The 21,599-nt window shown below is 48.6% G+C and overlaps 1 protein-coding gene across 1 annotated transcript; it reads right to left on the reverse strand.

Annotated features, from left to right (window-relative positions):
- Nucleotides 1-16,955: 16,955 nt before the first annotated feature.
- On the reverse strand, nt 16,956-21,102 carry MAGEL2 (MAGE family member L2). The gene is made up of 2 exons (XM_045825078.1): nt 19,558-21,102; nt 16,956-19,521 (listed from the first exon to the last, which is right to left on the reverse strand). Exons 1-2 carry the CDS (start codon nt 20,989-20,991, stop codon nt 17,392-17,394), a joined length of 3,564 nt encoding a protein of 1,187 aa, XP_045681034.1. The 5' UTR covers nt 20,992-21,102; the 3' UTR covers nt 16,956-17,391.
- Nucleotides 21,103-21,599: the final 497 nt, after the last annotated feature.

Consider the following 21,599-nt stretch of genomic DNA (forward strand, 5'->3'; position numbering starts at 1 on the left):
GTGAAGGGCTGTCTCCATGGCCGCAAGGGTGGCGCCACCTGACCCCAGGGCCCTCCACTTAGCCGCCACGCTGCCTTATAAGCGAGCGGAACTGGATCGACGGGAGTGAAACCGGAAAAAAGCACCAATGTGCAAAACAACAGAATTTGTAAAATAGGACAGGAGCTTATTTTCATATTTTTAATGTGATCCAATAGGACAAAAGACCGACAACTTCGTAGTGAAATTGGCAAATAGGAAGATACACCCTGCACAGAAAATAAAGTGCAAATAGTTTTCATTAAGGACGGAAGTTGTCGGACATCACTAAGTGCACAGCTTGTTAAAACCACACTGCATTTCAGTCTTTTCCTCTGAATTTGTCGGAGACCCACCCATTTGAAAGTACACCCCCGTGAGAGCTGGGGAAATCAGCATGCTCAAATATCACTTGTAGGTGTGTCATTGGCACATTTTCTGTAGAGAAAAAACATTTAAACATGTTTTATTTCTTTGTATTTAGAGAGAGGGGAGGGGAAGGAGAGAGAGAAAGAAACATCAAAGTGTGGTTGCCTCTTGAGTGTCCCCCAGCTGGGGACCTGGCTGGCCTGCAACCCAGGCATGGGCCCCATTTGGGAATTGAACCTCAGCCCTTTGCTTCACAGGCCAGCAGTCAGTTCACTGAGCCACCCAGCCAGGGTCCTAGAGGAAATTTTGATAATGCCAATCAGAACCATGAATATGCCTGTGCATACTCCTTGTCCAGCTGTTCTGTTTATCTAAATGTGACTTATAGGTGTTCTCTACACAGGAAATCGCTCAAGTGCAAGGATATTAATTGCATCCTTTGTTAAAACAGTAAAAGTTTAAAAATGTATAAAAAATTCAGTAGGCAACTGATTAAAAAATAACAGACATGTAGAGGGGTATTATGAAATAACATTTAAAAAGAAACAAAAATCAGGAAGAAACCTGCAGGGACTGGCTTGGAAACATATAGTGGTAAGTAGAAATTAAATGGGCAGACATTTGTAGAATTTTATCACTTGTATAAAAAGGCAGTATTAGTTATACACAGTGTCTTTGCTTATATATGTAATTGTGTTTGGTGATTTTGACCTATATGTGCATAAAAGTCTCTTGACAGACCATTTGCATGGAAAGAATATGTCTTAATATATAATATATACGTACATACATGCACACGTGCACAGAATATGTGTATATATGTATGTATGTAAAATAAAATAAATGCAGAGTTAAAAATTCATTGTCGGTGGTGAGTACATTTGGTTCCTTTGTGAGTGTGGGTTACGTGAAAAAAAGATGCAAAGATGTGATTGATTAGACTCCAGTGAGAACCGTTTCAGTGGTTCCATCCACATGCTGCGCGTTCCCATTGTAAGGGCTCAGCTACGGCTCGCGGCCGCTGATCACTATGGCAACAAAGCTGACTCTCAGGGAGGCGTAGTTTTGCGGGAAGAGCATGGTGGTGGCTGCCGTTAATCCGGTCTGTAACTCAGATGCACGCATCTCGTACGCAACATTCTATATCCTCTTCACCCTCTCCAAACATGATGTGTTTTGAAAAATAGTACTTAAGAAGTGGGAAAATGAGAATAAATACAATAAATTTGTAGGAAGGTAAGAAAGAAAATGGATATAGTACACACAAGAAAAGTAGAGAGTAAGCAGTAATATTGGAAATTAAACAACAAAAAACAAAAGATTTTCTAGATTTGTTTGTATCAAACAATTTTAAGACAGGTGTTAGTAGAGAAAAGTTAAAAGCATTAGAAAGTTAAACTCATTTTAAATTTATATTCATGTAATTACGTTCCTTCAGCAACTACAAAAGCAAAGTGACAGAATTAATAGCGGAAATGCAGGGTTTCCCCTGTTGTACGAGGTGGTAGATATTTTCCATCCATCTTGTACACTCACTTATTTCAAAGAGCAGTAAGGATAGACTAGGTTTGAATAACACGACACGGTGGATATTATTTTGCTGGACGCACCTGTTGCTTGCTTGCAGATGTCTGCTTTGCCATCCACCCAAGTTCCCCCACTGCCCAGAGCTCCCTTTACCTTGCTGGAAACCCTGGGGTTTAGAGGCCAGTGAGTGGGGCAGGTCAGTATGAAGCAGGGAGGCTTCAGAGTGGCCCAGGCCTCCGAAGGGGCAAACACACCCTTAGCAAAACCAGGGCTGCCAGGTGGAGCACCTCCCCTCCTGTCCGCAGGGTGGGCTGCATCTCCCCACTCTGGCCGGCCAGACAGTGCATCCAAAACCAAAGGACTGCAGGTTGGTGTTCCAGGATTCTTATGATAAATTCCCAGAAGTGAGACCACTGGGTCAAAAAGGCAGTTCCATTTTTAATTTTTTGTGGAAACTCCATCCTGTGTTCCCACAGCGCTGCACCAGTCTGCATTCCCACCAGCAGTGCACTAGGGTCCCTTTTCTCCACATCCTCGCCAGCTCTTTTTTGTGGATTTATTGTTGGTGGCCATTCTGGCAGGTGGGAGGTGATATCTCAGTGTGGTTTTAATTTGCATCTCTGATGATTAGTGATGTTGAGCATCTTTCCTTGTCTGTTGGCCATCCGTATGTCCCCTTTGGCAAGGTGTCTATTCAGGTCCTTTGTCCATTTCTTAATTGAATTGCTTGTCATTCTAGTGTTGAATTGTCTAAGTTCTTTATATACTTTGGAAATTAACCCCTTATCAGATGTATTATTGGCAACTCCTTATTTTCATAGCAGCATTATTTACAATAGCCAAGATCTGGAAACAGCCCAAGTGCCCATTAGTAGGTGAGTGGATAAAAAAGCTGTGGTACATTTACATGATGGAATAGTACACAGCCATGAAAAAGAAGGAAATCTTACTTCTTGCTACAGCATGAATGGACCTGGAGGTTATCATGCTGAGTGAAATAAGGCAGTCAGAGAAAGACAAATACCTTATGATCTCACTTTTTTGTGGAATCTAATGAACAAAACAAAGTGACAGACAAAACAGAAATGGGCATGGACGCATGGAACAGGTGTCGGGGCGGGCAGACTGGATGAAAGGTGAAGGATGAGCCAAAGAGGATACACACGTGACCCTCGGGCACAGGAAGCAGTGTGGTGATGGCCAGAGGGAAGGGGGGCCATGGGGCTAGGAGGAGGCAGGAAAGGTGGCGGGGAATGGGGGACATCTGTGATAGTGTCAACAATTTTAAAAAGAACCCTAAGGGCCGGTTCATCCACAACATTGGCTCCAGAAAGGAAAACATTGGCAGGGGCTGCGGCACGCACGTACTGTACAATAGGTGCAGGCGAGCGCCCCAGGCGTCCCTAGCCAACAGCGCCACCATTGACAAAACGGAGACCAACTGAAAACAGGGTGAAAGGTCACCATGGTGTGAGGGGAGGCCATAATGATGAAGAATAAGGTCATCCTCCTAACAGGTGTCTCCTGATGAAATGAAGCCTTGGCAGGAGACAGACTAGGGCTCCGGTGCAAATACAGGGTGAGGCAAAATGGGTTCACAGTGGAAGCCTGTGAAAGGGGGTTATTTTTGTTGCTGCTTATTTATTTGTTGATGCTATTACAGATGTCCCGCATTCTCGTCCCCTTTGCCCTCCTCCGCCCGGATCCCGCCCCCCTCCGCCTTCACCACGCCGTCATCTGTGTCTGCGGGCCACGCATGTATGTGCTTCGCCTGAACTCTTACGGTTCCTCTCACACCCCTGCCGCATGAGATCTGTTGGTCTGTTCAGTGTATGCGCCTTTCGTTTTGTTTTGTTCATTAGATTCAACATACAAGTGAGATCATATGGCATTTGTCTTTGACTGGCTCATTTCACTCAGCATAATACTCTCCAGGTCCATCCGTGCTTTTCTTTCTAACAGCTGAATAGTATTCCATTGTGTTCACGGACCACATCTTTTTTTACCCTCATATTCCTTATTAATTAGTGTCTTTTCCATATGAACTGTAAACCTCCTTTTGCCCCACCCTGTATAAGTATACAGACTGAATAGGAGAACGTGAAGGGCTCTCGTATATTGCAGGAACTTTATAAAGTGTTTACGACTAAGTCACCCACAATCTGGTTATGAGGGAGGGTTTAGGGCTCCTATTGATGCCGTAGATGAACTGTAAGAATCTATATTTCATTGCCAGTCTCCACAGCAGTGAATTGGACCCCACACCACTCACTGAGACCCTCCAGCAGTCCCTCTTTCTTCATATCATTTGTCACTCCTAGTATGACGTACACATTATACATCTGTCACAAGGGGAAACTCTCCTGTTCGGACTCCTACCAGCGATCGCCCCGTTTCCTTGATTCTCTTGGAGGCCCAACCCTTCAAAATGTTGTCTGTGCTCACCCACTGTCTCGGATTCAATTCCTGTTCTCCCATTTCTTTTTTAAAAGATTTTATTCATTCATTCACTCACTCACTCACTCATTTATTTTAGAGATGGGAGAAGGGAGGGAGAAAATGAGGGAGAGGAACATGGATCAGTTGTCGAGCTAGGACCCAACCTGCAACCCAGGCATGTGCCCTGACCAGGAATTGGACTGGTGACCTCTGGCTTTGCAGAACGATGCCCAGCCCACTGACCACACCAGTCAGGGCCTTACTGTTCTGTCTTGAAGATGCTCTACTCTGCGGTCACAACCTCCACTCCATTGAGCTTCTCTTATTACCAAGTCCATGTGAATGAATCCCACGCCCCATTCTCTGTCCCATCTTACACTAACACCTTGGCATGTGACATGTCTGATCCCCTCCCCTGCAGGGACAAATTCCCTCATTTAGCTTTCAGAACCCCACACTCGCTTATTGCCCCTTACTCTCACTGGTTACTTCCTCCTCCTCCTTTGCAGACTTCTCTTAAAATGACCTCAAGAAAAGGTGCACCCTGGCTTGTGTAGCTCAGTGGATTGAGCACCAGCCTGAGAACCAGAGGGTCCCCTGTTTGATTCCTAGTCAGGGCACATGCCTGGGTTGCGGGCGGGTTCCCCAATAGGGGACATGTGAGAGGCAACCACACATGGATGTTTCTCTCTCTTTCTCCCTCCCTTCCCCTCTCTAAAAATAAATAAATAAAATCCTTTTTTTAAAAAAGAAAAGGTGTGTTCATTACTTGTTGGTTCTGCGGGGAAAATGGAAGATACATTCTCACCCTATGGGTAGCAGAGGAAAGGGACTCCTTCTGAAGCCAGAGCTGGTTTTCCCTCTGAGAGTCGGGTGTCAGAGCCAACTCAGCTCAGTGCAGACAGTCTTAGCACACTAAGGGTGTGTGCATCTGAGCCCTGGGTCCCTGGGAAGCCTCCCTACAATGCTGACGTGCCCCACTCCATGGTGTTTAAGCCCCAGGGTTTCCTGCATGATAACAGGAGCTCTGGGAGGAGAGAGAATTAGGGTGGACTGGCAAAGCAGATGTAGTTCCATCCCTTTCTGAAAGCAATTGGATTGCACCGTTTACCTGATTAAAATCTTCCTGCTCCTATTAGTAAAACTGAAGACCATTATGACTGTGATTTACAAGATAATACTCTCCATTCCCAACCCCTTCCCACACACACACTTGCAGTTTTAGCAACAATGGTTGTCTCTCAGTTCATTGACTGTACGATACTTTCTCCTAAATGCTTTACCCCACACACTCTCTGTTGATGCCAGTGCTGTTTCAGTTATGCGGTTAAAAACAGGAGGCAGGACAACGCGGCTACAAAAATGAAAGCCGGAGAGACCACACTAGTCATCGTTTTATGCAGATACACGTGAGCACAGAGTAAACTCCCTGGAAAGGGTATCGGGCAGATTGGAACTTGGTTGGCGTGATTTTCTCTCCGGATTTGGTGTCTGCCACCTCACCTCATCCTGTTCAATCCTGACACTCGCTCTGTTCCAGGAACACTTCAATTTTTGTTCCCAGTCCTTAGGACCTTGGTGTTGGCTAATTTCTCTGCTTACACTGTTCTTCCCCCAGGCTTTTACGTGGACTGACTCATTATGTCTCTAAAACACTGGCCTGAATATGAACTTTCCACACAGTCCTCTGAACACACTAGCTCAGGGGTGTCAGGCCCACTCTCACCGAGGGCCACATCAGCCTCGAGGTTGCCTTCAAAGGGCTGGATGTCATTTCAGCTTCTTAACAGTTAAGGAGTGGTTACATTTACACAGTCCTGAAATTACATTCGGCCCTTTGAAGGCAGCCGTGAGGCTGATGTGGCCCCCGGTGAGAATGAGTCTGACACCCCTGAGCTGGCTACACAGCCCCTTTTACTCTGTAATTCACCTTGCGTTAGTTTGTTTTAATACAGTGCTATCGCTACGGACGCTTCCTCGTTTTGAAAAAATACTGTTTTACATTAAAGTTTACGTTTAATATTATTTTATTTTCAAGTGTACAGCACAGTGGTTAAATGATCATAATTTACGAAGAGTTTCTTCCGATATTTCCAGTACCCACCTGACACCATACAGGTAGGACAATACTACTGATGATCTTCCCTGTGCTGTCCTTTACTTCCCTGTGGCTGTTTTGTGACTGTCAGTCTGTACTTCTAATCCCTTCGCCCTTTCCACCCAGTCATTTGTGCCCGCCATTCCCTTCGGCAACCGGCAGGTCTGTTCAGTGAATCCGTGAGTCTCTCTCTGAGTCTTTCTATTTTGTTTATTTTGCTCTTTAGATTTCACATCTAAGTGAAATCATATGGTGTTTGTCTTTCTCAGTCTGATTTATTCCACTTTTAATACCCTCTAAGGGCATTCATGCTCTTGCAAATGCTAAGGTTTCCTTCTTTTTCACAGCTGCATAGTATTCTAGCATGTAAATGTACCACAGCCTCTTTATCCACTCATCTATTGATGGGCACTTGGGCTGCTTCCAACAGTTGGCTATTGGAAAGAACGCTGCTAAGAACATAGGGGTGTGTATGCTTTTCCTGATTGGTGTTTCAGGAATCTTAGGATGTATTCCTAGAAGTGGGGTCTCTGGGTTGTAAGGCAGATCCATTTTTAATTGTTTGAGGTATCTCCATACTGTTTTCCCCAGTGGCTGCACCAGCCTGCATTCCCACTAACGGTGCACGAGGGTTCCATTTTCTCCACGTCCTCGCCAGTGCGTGTTTGTTGGTTTATTGATAGTAGCCATTCCGCCAGGTGTGAGGTGATATCTCAGTGTGGTTTTAACTGTCATGTTCTCATTTCTTCTTAAAGAAGATTTTATTTATTTGTCTTTAGAGAGCAGAAGGGAGGGAGAAAGAGAGGATGAGAAACACCAATGTGTGGTTGCCTCTTGCGTGCCCCCTACTGGGCATATGCACAGACCCGCAAACCAGGGATATGCACAGACTGGGAAGTGAACTGGTGATCCTTTGGTTCCCAGACTGGTGCTCAATCCACTGAGCCGCACCAGCCAGGGCCTCATTTCCGTATGTTTGGTTTTTACTTATCTCTCTCTATTAGAATTCCCTGTGTGATAATAGAAACTATCTGTCTCTTCACTCTTTTGTTTCAATGGCCCAGAACTGTGTACACACTAATAGACATCCCTCTTCTCTAGGGGTAAACTGGCTAACCCATGCGCAGACAGGAGGGACTCTTGACGGACAGTGTAACTGAGTATAAGCTTTGCCTACTCACTGTTGCTGTTTACCCCTCTCTGTAATTCACTGGTGAACACAGAAATAAAGGAAGTCTTGGTATTCTTCTTGCCACGCACTTCTGCGGAAACACACACCTGGGGAAAGGATGATGCATGAAGTTGAAAACATGTGCCGCCAGCCTCCTCATCACCCAGAAAGCCCCCAGAGTGGGTCGCAGCTGGTGGAACTCCGGTGGCTGAGCCTCAGGCCTCTCCATGCTGCGTCTGATCTGCTTTGCCTTCTGACTGAATCCTTAATAGTTTCATCTCTTCTGCGTGAGAGTGCTGGTGTCTCTGTTTTTCACGAGAGAAATTCCTGAAGGGGGTGAACCACACACTGGGTAAATGTAGGAATAAATCAGAGAACTGTGGCCAAATGAAACGCCGCGATTTCAGGTTGAATCACTGGCTGAACTCCGTCAGGACTCTGCTCAGAGCCGTGAGCGAGGGGCTGGTGCTGGACCCAGACTCGACTAAAGAGGGACCAGTGACACCCATTCTCGTGTCATCCTACGAAGGGACAGGCTGGCCTCTTCCCTTTGTAGCTCCACCAAATGTTACACTTAGGTAAGGAGGAAACCCCTCAGTCTTGGAACAGAACCACTTTAGAAAATAGTTCCTTCAAAAACCAGTGGTTTCATTGGAGGATTCCACTGAATACGTAAAGAAGGGTTAACACCAGCTTTGCACAGTCTCTTCCAGAAGGTAGAAGAGGAAGAGCTGCTGTGTGAGTTACTAATACCCTGATACCGAAACCAGGCACGGATGGAAAACTGCTGAGCAGCGTCCCTCAGGAGTGTGGATGCAAAATTCCTAAACATATTAGTGAATGTAACTGAACAATTATATATATGTATATAAAACAAAAAAATGAGGTTTATTGAAGGAATGTAAGGCTCTTCAATATTCAAAACTAATGGAATCCATCATATTAAAGGGTTTAAAAGGAAAAATCACATGATTATAGCAATCAATGCAGAAAAAAAACATTTCACAGAATGAAACACCCATTCATGATGTTTAAAAATCTAAAAAAAAAGGAAGGAGATTTGGTTTCAGGTGGCAAACACGCAATGCAACATACAGATGATGTATGAGCATTGTATCCATGAAACCTGTATAATTTTATTAACCGATGTCACCCCAATAAATCTGACTTAACACAAACAAACAAAACAGCCTCAACTTGTGAAGGCCTCGGGTAACCCATAGGCGACATTATTCTTAACGCTGAAAGATGGAAAGTTTTCCCTGAAAACATCTGAATGAAGCAACAGTGCCTGCTCTTACCATTCCACTCCAACATGTTACTTGAAGTCCAGCACAAAAAAAAGGATGATAAAGTAAAAGGCATGCAGATAGGGAAGAAAGAATGAAAATGGTCTGTGTTTGCCGATGACGACAATGGGGCAGGCAGGACCCCCTAAGGTGTTACACACAGACCCCTGGAATTAACACGTGGCTTCAGCAAGGTTTCGGGCTATGAGATCAACACACATAATTCAATTGCATTTCTACACACTAGCAGTGAGCAGGTGGAAACTGGAATTTAGAATGTACAATTTACAGTCACTCAAAAAGAATGAAATACTTAGGACTTCTACATCAAAAAATGGTAGTGACATAAATTTTTTAAGTATCCAAATAAATCAAGAGATTACTGTGTTTATGGATTGGGAGACCCAACAGTGAAAATGTCAGTTCTCTCCACCTTGATATACGGGTTTAATTACATTCCTCTAAAAATCCCAGCAGTGGATATAGACAAGCTTACCTAAAATTTTACATGGAATGTCAAAGCATCTAGCATAGCTCACAGTAATTTGGGAAGGAAGAACTGACATAGGGAGAGTCACTGTGCTTGATGTGAAGATTTAGTGTGTGGCCACAGTAATAAAGATGGTGTGGTATTGATAGAGAGAGATGCATGCATCAGTGAGACAGAGAACTCAGAAACAGCCCACAGAAGTACAGCCATCTGACTTTTTGTGAAGGTGCCAAACTATGGGGGAAATAAACCTACAGTGTATACCTAGGCTCAAAATGGATTGTATATTTAAGTGTAAAATATACAAGCGCTAAAAAAATCTGACCTTTTTGGAGAAATGCTGGCCCGATGATGGCTCAGTTGGTGGGAACATTGTCCCCCACACCAAGAGGTCATGGGTTTGATCCCTGGCAGGGGTGCATTTGGGAGGCAACCCATTGATGTGTTTCCCTCTCCCCACTCTTCCTCTCTCTCTAAAATCAAGGAGACATATCCTTAGGTGAGGATTAAGTATGATAATAATAAAACACATGGAAGAATCTGCCTTGGCTGGTGTGGCTGTGGATTGAGTGCTGGCCTATGAACCAAAGGGTTGCAGGTTTGATTCCCAGTTAGGGTACACGCCTGGGTTGTGGGCCAGGTCCCCAGTAGGGGGTGCAAGAGGCAACCACACATTGATGTTTCTCTTTCTCCCTCCTTTCCCCTTTTTAAAAAGAAAGAAAATCTTTTTAAAGGCATAGAAAAATCTTTGGAGGATATGTAGACATGAAATTAACAGCATGAGCCTTAAAAAAATAATACATTCAGTTTCATCAGCATTTAAAACATTTTCTGTGTGAAAGGCCCTGTTAAAATGATGAAAATCCAAACTCCAGACAGAAAGTACTTGCAAGTCACATATCTAGTGAAGACTGAAATACAGCTTACATAAGTAATTCTAAAAACCCAATATTATGAAACTAACAAAAAAAATCATTTAGAAAAAAGGCAAAGATGAACGGACATACAAATGACAAAAAAATATGTGGAAAAAGGTTCCACTCCTCTGGCCATTAGGGAAATGGAAATTAAGACCATAATGAGATCTCACTACACACCTTTTAGGATTGGTCATTTTGTTAAGTGATAAGACCAATTGCTGGTGAAGATACAGAGAAACTGGATCTCTCATATATTGCTGGAGGAAATGTAAAATGTTAACAGTCACTCTGGAAAATATCTTGTGGTAATTTCTTTTAAAAGTAAACACATACTGCCCTGGCTGGACCCTCAGTTGGTGGAAGCATTGTCCTGATATGCCAAGGTTGTGGGCACAGACAAGAATCAACCAGTGAATGCATAAGTAAGTGGAACAGCAAGTCTCTCTTTCCCACCCCTTTGTCTATCTAAAAATGAATTAAAAATCATTTCCAATTATAAATACAGTCCAGCCTGTCTTGGCCCATGCCTTAGAATCTCCTAAAATCTCTCAAGCAAGCAGCATCTGGCCTCAGCATGTCCCATACTTCTTACTAAGTGGCCCCGGGCCTGGCACTATAAGAAGCAGCCACCTGCAGAATGCTTTGTAGCCCATTCTGAGTGTCCCCAGGCAGGACACAGGGAGGCAGCCAAAAGGGGGAGACAAGGAAATGTGTCTCAAATGAAAGGACAGAAAGAAAAAACTCGGTAAGAACTAAGCAAAAAGGAGACAAGCAATCTAGATGCAGAGCTCAAAACACTGGTTATAAGGATGCTCAGTGAACTTAGGAGAAGAGCAGGTAAGCTCAGTGAGAACTTCAACAAAGAGATAGTGAGCATTAAAATAAAAAGAACCAGTTAGAAGTAAAGAATACATTACAGAGAAACAACAGTGGAGTTTATAAAGCAGAGGATGAAATTAGAGATTTGGAATATAAGGAAGCAAAAAACACCCCATCAGAACAGCAAAAAGAAAAAAGAGTTTAAAAAATGAGGATAGTATAAGGAGCCTCTGGGACAACTTCAAGTATACCAACATTCGCATCATGGGGTGCCAGGACGAGGAGAGAGAGCAAGGAATTGGAAATCTATTTGAAAAAATAATGATGGAAAAATTCCTTAATGTGGTGAAGGAAATAGACATGGAGGTCTGTGAAGTGTAGAGAATCCCAAACAAGATGAACCCAAAGAGGCCGACATCAAGATATATCATAATTAAGATGCCAAAGGTTAAAGACAAAGAATCCTAAAAACAGCAAGGGAAAGACAGTTACCGACAAGGGAGCTCCTATGAGACTATCAGCTGATTTGTCAACAGAAACTTTGCAGGCTAGGAGACAGGGGTGAGAAATACTCAAAATGATAAAAAATCAGGGACCTACACCCAAGATTACTCTATTCAGCGAGGCTATCATTTAGAATTTAAGGACAGATAAAGAGCTTCCCAGGTAAGAAAAAGCTAAGAGTTCATGACCACCAAACCAAACCAGTACTACAAGAAATGTTAAAGGGTCTTCTTTAAGCAAATGAACAAAGCTAAAAATAAGAATAATAAAATGGCAATAAGTATCTATCTACATATCTATCAACATTGATGTTAAATTCAAATGGATTAAATGCTCCAATCAAAAGACATTTGGAGGCTGAATGGACAACAAAATAAGACCCTTACACATGCTGTCTACAAGAGACTCACTTTAAGTAAAACAACACTGAAAGCAAAGGGATAGAAAAAGATATTTCACGAATGTGGAAACAGCACAGCTAGAGCTGCGATGCTTACACCATACAAAACAGATCTAAAGAAATAAATGAACAAGTAGAACAGAAACAGACTCATAGATACATAGAACATTCTGATGGTTGCCAGATGGGAGAGATTTGGCAAAGCCGGATGAAAAAGGTGAAGGGACTAACAAGTACAGATTGGTAGTAACAATAGTCACAGAACAGAACAGGGATGTAACGTGCAGCATAGGGAATACAGTCTGTAATACTGTAATAATTATGTATGGTGCCAGGTGGGCACTAGACCTATCAGGGTGATCACTGAAGTTCTATAAATGTCTGATCACTCGGTTGTACACCTGAAACTAATAGAAAATTGGACGTCAGCTGTAATTGAAAAACAAGTTATTTAAAGTTAAAAAAAAAAGACTATTGTAGATACTGGAAGAAACTAGAGGAAGGGTGCATGCAATTACCCTCTACAATCTTTCGATGTGAAATCAAGAGCATCACACACACACACACACACACAAATCAATAAATCAAATCCATCAAAATTTAAAACTTTTGCTGTGCGACAGCCCGTGTGAATCTTTCATTATTTCAAAGCAAAAATGTTTTGAAGGATGTCTCACAGAAGCCCAAAAAAAAAAAAAAAGCCATCCATCCAATTGCTCGATGGCCCCCACTAGCCGTTTCCAGGAGAAGGTTCTGCCACTGTCAAGCATGCTGCAGGAAGCCTGCCAGGTCCAAGCAATGCTTCTGCGTTCCTGCTGGTCGATTGGATGCCACCAACCCCTCTCTTAACCACGGCTGGCGAGCCAGATTCACTCTGAACAAGTGAAAGCTCAGAAAGCCAGTCTGCCTGGGAGACAGATTGGCAGCTTGCAGAGCAAGGTCATGTGCACCAAGTAGGACATCTCGCTGAGACCTCCAGGGTGACTTCTGTCCTGCCAAGAAATAGAAGGAAGCTGATAATGAAGAAAAGCTCTTCCTAGGCTTCATATCCTTTCTTAAATCCTCACTCAGGCGTGTTTATTGATTTTAGAGAGAGAGGGGAGAGGACGTGGATGTGTGAGAGGAACAGGGACCAGGTGCTTCCTGTTGTGCCCCAAGTGGGGATCGAACCTACAACCTATGTATGTGCCCTGGCTGGGAATTGAACCCACCACCTTGTGGGGCATGGCATGATGCTCTGACTGACTGAGCCACCTGGCCAGGGCAGGCTTCCTATCTTAAGCAGAAGGGAGCAAGTCTAACTTCCCAAATCTAAAGGGATTAGGAGATTGGGCCAATGAGCTAGCAGTGTTCTAAATCCCTTAATGGGATTCACCATAGAAATCTCTGGCAGATTGGGCAGAAAGAAATAGCTTGCACTCAGAAAAACATGGCTTGGCTTCTACAGGTAGATCCATTCTAGTCTTCCTTTTATTGAGATTCTGTCCAGAGAAACCAGACCCCTTATGCCCATCATTTCTTTTGCCCATGTGACCTTTCTGAGCTGGGGACAAGAAATAGAAGAGTCTGTGATCTGAATGCCAAGGGCTTGATCCCGGTTGACAGGTGGATTTTTCAATACCTAGTTTGAGGAGTTCCTGGGACTGTCCAGTAGAGGGAGCCCTGGCCTCTCAAGTGTTTCCCAGCTCGTGAGCAGTGCTGCGTTGTGGGTGTGTCTGTAACCCTGCAGGTAAATGAAAGGCGCGTGGCAGGTGCCACGTGGGACCACAGGGACCCAGAGAGGGTCCTGGCCACCACAGCTTCAATGAGTGATTCCTCTCTGCTGACCACTCTTCTCAGGAAGCGTCCCTTAGAGTGAAATTATCCCCAAACTCAGACCATCACTTTTAGACAAGTACCCTAAGATATCCACTCACTTCTAACGTAACACCCTACACAACAGGGCACTGGATTCTGTTACTTTGAGGGACATAATTTATCTTTCCTCGGAGTTAGATTAATGGGGAATGGCTTTTGCTGAGATCATTTTATGGCTTTGGTGGGCATCTACTGCCCGCCCGCGCCCCCCTGCCCTGCACTTTAAATTTTTGCAGGCACAGTGTCATATTTGTTCCACGGATTGTCATTTTGTGTTGGAGCAATCTGCAAGTCGTTGTCTGGGGAAGTCTTCGGTCTTTTCAGCAGAAAACTCCCTGGACCAACTTGAGGTTAGGGAGGGGCACCCATGCAAATGAATACCCTTCATTCTCATAAGTAACCTCTCTTGGGGAAGAAGTCTTTACCCACTCTGGAGATTATTTCCATTCAGTAGAGCCCCATGTGAATTTCTAAGTTAAATAGTATTAATGTTCTTAGCCTTGGCTGGCGTGGCTCAGGATTTAGTGCCAGCCTTCGAACCAAAGGGTTGCTGGCTGGATTCCCACTCAGGGCACATGCCTGGTTTGTGGGCCAGGTCCCCAGCAGGGGGTGTGCGAGAGGCAACCACACACTGATGTCTCTATCCCTCCTTTCCTGTCTCTCTAAAAGTAAAATCTTTTTAAAAAATAGTATTAATGTTTTTTAAACCTCTTGAAGATGCAGTTGACTGAATTTATTTCAGGGTGAGTTGTAATAATTTACACTTTCAACAGTAGTGTATAAAACACCAGTGCCATAACTTTATACTTGGTGTTCCATGGGCTTTTATTTTGTTCTGTGTCATTTAGTAAATGAAACTGGGGCACTGGTCTAATATTTCTGTCTTTAAATATTAGGGAGGTAGAACATTTTTCAAAGTTATTTCCCATTTTTATATTCTGTGAGGTGTTTTTTTGTTGTTGTTATTTGATACCCTTAACCATTTAGTTACAGGAGGGCCTTTTTTTTTTTCCATTTTACAATAAAAAGCCTTGCATTCGACATTTATCTACATTTTAGTTCAAATAAAGGGGCCTTGCATTTGTTCTCATTGCTTCTAATTCTACTTGTCCTGGTCTTTTATTTCCTTCCTTCTTCTTTCCTAATGGCAACTGTCTTCTCAAACGTTTCTGCTGAACATCTGGCCAATTTAATTTCTTTATTCTTAAAATTGCATTGTGATTGTACTTCATCTCACTACAGTTCGATCCCATTCAGGTCTTAAGCTCTTGGCATTACTGGAAAATTCTATGTGCTTCTGGTCACAGAGGCGACCCTGGAGGTGGAGAGTTGTACTTTGAAAGCGCACCTTTCTCCATCATGTGGCACCAGTCATGTGGTGCTACTTTCCAGGGCTGGGACACACAGAGAAACTTGCTCAAGCACCACTCGTGAAAGTGACTTAGAGAAAACTATGGAAACAGTGATACATGAAACCAACAGCGCTGGGCCCACATGGCACTTGGCTGGCCCAGCAAAGCCTCTTTGGGGGCTATCCCTCAGGTGGGATTCCGACACCTCCTTCCATGGCCTCTTGCTGTTGTCCAAATCACTGAATATTGAATTCGGGGCAGAAGCGCTGCACTCCCTGAACTCAATGTGTATGCAAGAAACTCTCTCAAAATTTATGGAAAACCCGGTCACTTGGACAACACAGCCTAAGATTCACTGTAGTCAGGCGTGTCCAGTCCTGGTAGTGCTAGACTCAGTTCTGCCTGGGTGGGGCCAGGACCCGACCCACAATCCTGGGAGGTCACCTCTTACTGTAGAACCTCCATTCCTATGTGCCAGTGGATTGGACTTGCAGAAGAGGTTTTACCCTGTGCTGTGGTGTAAGAGGAAATGAGGAACGTTTGGGTGGTAAAATTACGGGCAAAGGTTATGAAGCAAGTTGTAGCCACAACCCAGGTATTCGGGATGTGATGTTCCCTTATACTCTGCAGCTTCAGGAGTGGCCGCTAGGTGGCAGGCGAATTCCACTCTCACCAGTGACCTGCTCTCCGGAACTCTGCGCAGCGAAGGGAGGGTAGGGTTGGGGTTCTTGATCCTATAGGACAGTAGGGGTGGCGGCAGCACTGTTGATCCCTGCCCACTTGAAGGGAGTACAGGCTTCAGGAAACCTTGTATCCACCGGCCAGGTGTGGGCATGAACATCTTTCCCCAAATCACCTAGGATGGTTCACTTGTCCCTTGTGATCCCCCCACACACACACCAAGCCCTGCACCCCAGGGTGCAGATGTAGCCTGCCAACCTCTCCTGCATGTTAGGATTCATCCCACCACCACCAGGAAGCCCTCTTGGCCCTCCTTATTGCCAGGTACCCACCACCACCTGCAGCCTGCAAGATCCCTAGTCCATTGGGGGCTGTTGTTTCCTTTTTCCTGTTACATGCCTGGGTATTTTGCATGGAATGTGTCCAACCCAAGTTCAGTGTGTTAATAAAACCCAACCCCCCCCCCCAAGCTACTGGACACTCACCACAGGCCACATGGCTGACAGATGCCCCTTTGGCGAATATATTAAGAAGCCTGCATACCTTTGGCCCTGCAGGTGGGTGGCCCTGCTTTCCATGGAACCTTAATAAAACGAGCTGCCTAATAGTCCCATTTTATTGACTTGGTGCCAGCCTGAGCCATGGAATTAATCTGCGTGAGGGTAAACACCCACCAAACGGACATCGTAAAGCCTGCTCTGAAAGATGCTTGTGAGGATGAAATGATGTGAGAAGACGTGTACGACCCTGTGAAGGTGACTCTCGGTTTCATGTGAACCTTAGGTCTCTCCACCCGTCAGAATCTTTGTGTCGTGAGGAAGATGTTGCTCTGTCCTCAAAACAGTTAGAGTTTCCCTCCCGCCGCGCCTGCTGTCCCTGGTGGTAGTCTGCATGCTCGAGTCTGTTCAGAGTAAAAAACGTGGCTCCCACTGTCTAGAGCAGAAATTAGAATGAAGACAGACATGTCCATGTTATGCTGAAAGTATATTTATATATATAGATATAGATATTTATTTCTCTGCAGACAGCTTTACTGATGAGTCATTTTCACATTCAAAGAACAGCCTATTTCAATACTACATAATCTGTACCAGAATGAGATGGGTAGCTTTTTGATTTAGTTCACAAAGCCAGCACAGCTCTGATACTGAAACATAACAATTATACCAAAACATAACAATTGTAACACAAAACAGAGAATCACAGATCTCACTTAAAATTACAAATGCCAAAATACTCCAGAGAACAGTAGCCGATTGAAATCAACACCACGTGAAATGTACGAAGCTTTGGCAGATACAGAACCAAGTTGAAACCCAGGTTTACACGTACAGAACTAGAACAGAAACACCAGAAACGAAAGGTCTCCCCCCACCCCGCACACACACACATACACACACCCTGTCAGGGGCCTTTCGGCCAGGGACACAAAGGACAGAGAGATTTGTTAAGCCTCTTTAGCGGGGAGGGGGGCTGCTGGGGGGGCCCCCGGCTTTATCATCGGGGTCTGACTCATCTTCCTCCCAGTCTTCGGCCTCACACTCTGCCAGGGCCTCGAAGTACTGGAAGGGCCAGCACTGAGGATCTTTCTTATGGAGCCTGGCCAGGAACCTCAGGACGAGCATCTTGCTGGTTTCGAGGAACGCTCGGGGCCCCCAGAGGAACTCGTACTGTGCGGGCTCAGTATTGGGGACCCGCCTGTACTCTAGGTACTTCTGCCTGACAAACACTTCAGTGATGAGCTTCTTGGTGTTCCCGAAGAGACCGTGGGTCTCCCGGACGTCCACCCCCAGCTTGTACAGCAGGTTAAAGATCAGCTCCTCCCGCACACAGTTGCCCTTCATAAAGATCAGGCTCAGGACCACCATCAGGAGGCCGAACTTGGGGGTGTCTTGGTAGGAAGGCCCCGCCTCCCCCCGATAACGCCCCAGCTTGTTGATGATAATGTAAGAGTGGGTCTGGGGGTCAATCTCCTTCAACTGATAACCAAAGATACACTGGAGCTTGTGGTTGGCACGTCTAATGATCTCTAGGCACTCATCTTTGTATTCACGGATGATGAACTTCACCATCTCTGAGCGCCTGACGGGCACCTTGGCTCGGTCCTTGACCAAGAGAAACTGCACCAAAGCATTGGCTCTCTCATCCAAGGGAGACAAGGGCTCGGTCTCCAGCTTGGGGTCCCCCAGGCAGGCCCCGAAGCCCAGAGAGAGACCTGGGAACTCAGAGAGGATGAAAGGCTGGGGACTGCCTAGGCTTTCCCAGAGACCCAGGGCCCTGGAGGTGCCAGGCCCCTCCCAGGCGCTCAGGGCCCAGGACGTGCCCGGTCCCTCCCAGCCACTAAGGACCCTGGAGGTGCTTGGGCCCTCCCAGCCACTCAGGCCATAGGCAGTGTTTGGGTCCTGCCAGTCACCCAGGACCTGGAAAGGGTTTTGCACCTGCCAGTCATTCAAGTTCATGTTTTCCCAGAGCCTGGGGGCCTGCCAGTCGAGCAGGCCCAGCATCCGGCTGGCGTCCTCTTCGGTGTTCAGGTGCTTCTTCTTCCGGGTGGCTTTGCCAGAGCGGCGCGGCGGCTCATCGGGGGTCTTCGAGGCCTCTTGGGTGGTGGCTATGGCCTGGGGAGCAGCCGCCGTGGCCATCAGCATGGTGGGCGCTGCCTTGGGCACCCTGGGCACACTGGCAGTGGGCTGCGGCACCCACGGGACGCCCGGCAGGGCCTCCACGTAGGCGAAGGGATCCTTTGGAGCCAGTGGCAGTGACTTTGGGGTCTCCAGGATGGCAGACGGGACCATGAAGGCATTCGACGAGGCAGGCTGGAGCTGGGAGGTAGCAGGGAAGCCCCTCGAGGCGGCAGTGTAGGTCTCCGGTGTGGTGGGCAAGTTTTTCCAGGCAGTGGGCAGGTGCGCGCGGGCCCCGGACGCGACCTTGGGGGCGCAGAAAGTGGCGGCAAAGATGGTGCGGTCCTTGGAAGGAGCCCTGCGCTCCTTGGACGGGGCCCTGCGCTCCTTGGACGAGGTTCTGCGGTCCATGGAAGAGGCTCTGGGTTCTCCTGACGCAGTCATCAGTGATTTAGCAGAGCCCACGGGAAAATTTGCCGCCGCTAAGGGGGCTCCAGGCTGGCCCTGCAAGGTGGCAGGGGGCCCCTGCCAGGGAGGCTGGAGGTGTAAGGTGGGCAGCTCTGCTTGCGGGCCCACGGACTGGGCCTGCTGGGCGGATAGCTGCATCTGCAGAGCCTTTTGGGAGGCTGGGACCCCCTGAAAGGGCTGCTCTGCCTGGACCAGAGGAAGGCCCTGCCTCTGAGCCTCCTGGGTGGCCAGGGGCTGCCAGAAGTGCCCAGCGGCCTTGGGGGCCTGCCAGGCCAGTGCCTGGGCTTGCTGCATCTCCTGGAACTCCATCGAGGTGGGCATCTCCTGTGGCACTGGGGCTTGACCCTTGGGGGCCTGCCAGATGATGGGCGGGCAGTGCACTGCCTGCTGGGCCGACAGCGCAGCCGACAGTGCAGACTGGGGCACCTGCGGGGCAGCGGGAGGTGCCGAGGGCATCTGCGTCGCCAGAGGGGCCGTGGGCATCGGTGGGGCCGTGGGCATCTGGTGGGCCACGGGCACCTGTGGGGCCATCCGCACCTGTGGGGCCGCCCGGACCTGCGGGGCCGCCCGCATCTGGGGGGCCGCCCGCAGCTGCGGGGTGGGCAGGCGAGCCTGAGGGGCCTGCCGCAGAGGTGGCGGGGGCGGCAGGGCCTGCCAGAGCGGAGGTGGCGTGGTCAGCACCTGTGGGGCAGGTCGGATAGGCGGCGGCGACTGGCGGATCAGCGGCGGTGCCTGGCGGATTTGGGGTGGCCCCTGGCGTGCTGCTGGGGGCCCCGGGCGGATGGGCGGCGGGCCCGAGCGGATGGGCGCTGGACCCTGGCGCCCAGACGGCTGCGCCTGCCAGGCGATGGTCGGAGCCTGCCAGGTGACCTGTGCAGCCTGCCAGGCCAGGGGCGTGGCCTGCCAGCCCTGCGCAGGGCCCTGCCAGCCCGGCGAGGTGCCCTGCCAGCCCGGGGGTGTGGCCAGCTGGGCTGACGGGGCCTGCGGGCTCTGGGGAACCTGCGCAGGAGCCCTTATAACCTGGGACTGGATTTGCAGAATCAGAGGCTGAGCCTGTGGGGACCAGGAAGCCAGGGGCTGCGCAGGTGGGGCCGTCGGCTGTGCCATCGGGGCTGGAGAAGCTGCAGGCTGGTTGATGGGAGCTCTTGACCCTGAAGGATGGATCATCAGGACGCCGGGACCTGGAGGCTTGGCCAGCGCAGCTCCCGGAGGTGGAGGCTGTGCTAGCAAGGCTGCTGGGGGTGGAGGCTGGGCCATCGCAGCTCCCGGAGCAGTAGGCTGGACCATCAGGACCCCCGGAGTCAGCGGCTGGGCCATCAGGACTCCCGGAGCTGAAGGCTGGGCCATCGGTGTCCCCGGAGGAGCAGGATGTGCCATCGGTGTCCCCGGAGGGGGAGGATGAGCCATCGGCGTCCCCGGAGCAGCTGGATGCACCATCGGGGTCCCCGGAGGAGCAGGATGCGCCATCGGGGTCCCGGGAGGAGCAGGATGGGCCATCGGGGTCCCCGGAGGGGCAGGATGGGCCATCGGGGTCCCCGGAGGGGCAGGATGAGCCAGGGCCCCCCCGGGAGCCGAAGGGTGCATCATCAGGACCCCCGGAGTCGGAGGCTGTGCTATCGGGGCCCCCGGAGGGGGAGGATGGATCATCAGGACCCCAGGAGTCGGGGGCTTGCCCAGTGGCCCTCCCAGAGGGGCAGCCTGGACCAGCGGGCCCCCCAGGGCCGGCGGCTGGGCCATCGCAGCCACAGGGGTGGGTGGCTGGCCCTGCGGGCCCTCCCAGGCAGGTTGCGGCGCCTGCCAAGCGGCCAGTGAAGCCTGCAAATCAATCGGAGGTGGGTCCCAGGGGACCGGCGGAGCCCGGGAGGAGGCGGGCGGAGCCCGCATCAGAACCGTGGGGCGGCTATAGACCGGAGGCTTGGGAGCCTCCGCTGGGGGACTGGCATCACCCAAATTCTTACTTAGCTGCGACATGTCCGTTGGCTCTGACAGCCGGTGGGCCTTATCCTCCGACAGCTGCGGGGCCTTTTCCTCCAGAGAGAAGAGAATGCCTACGTGGCCGAGCAGAGGATCCCTCCCTGCTGACTGGTGAATAGGAAGTCAGCGCCTTTAGCTCTGCAGCTTTCCGCAGTGAGGAGGAGGGGGGAAGGGGGCTCAATCCCGCCCCTTCCCCGCCCCCGACCACCACAAGTGGATCTTGCACAGGGGCGTCTACCAACAGCTTTTGCTGACACAAGACACCTCTGTACTCTGTCCCTTCCCCAAACACCGCCCGATCGAACTGTCCAGGGATGAGTTTTCACAGAGGGGGTGACAGGCGCGTGCTTGGGCTCCGGAAACCCCCCTCCCTGTGGTGCCGAGTGGGAGCGGACCACCACGAACATGGGGGCACCCGTGGGAGGGGGAGCAGGCGCGCTCTGAGCTCAGAGGCAGCGGAGCCGCAGCCGCAGGATGCAAGGCGCGCGCGCGCGTGTGTGTGTGTGTGTGTGTGTACACAGTTCATGGGTCATCCTGGGCAGCTGATCTAACACAAGAGTAAAAGAGACAGGGGGGAGGCATAGAAGTCCGCCCCGGGGGAGTGA

This window comes from Phyllostomus hastatus, unplaced genomic scaffold, assembly GCF_019186645.2.
Source record: "Phyllostomus hastatus isolate PE091 unplaced genomic scaffold, TTU_PhHast_1.1 phas_scaffold_555, whole genome shotgun sequence".
Lineage (NCBI taxonomy): Eukaryota > Metazoa > Chordata > Mammalia > Chiroptera > Phyllostomidae > Phyllostomus > Phyllostomus hastatus.

Excerpts from the sequence above, each read along its gene's own strand:
- MAGEL2 (XM_045825078.1), bottom strand. The coding sequence starts at position 20,991 with ATGTCGCAGCTAAGTAAGAATTTGGGTGATGCCAGTCCCCCAGCGGAG. Across the intron at positions 19,522-19,557 it reads AGGTCCGGGCGGCCCCACAG|ATGCCCACGGCCCCACCGAT; the intron begins GTGCGGATGGCC and ends GTGGCCCACCAG.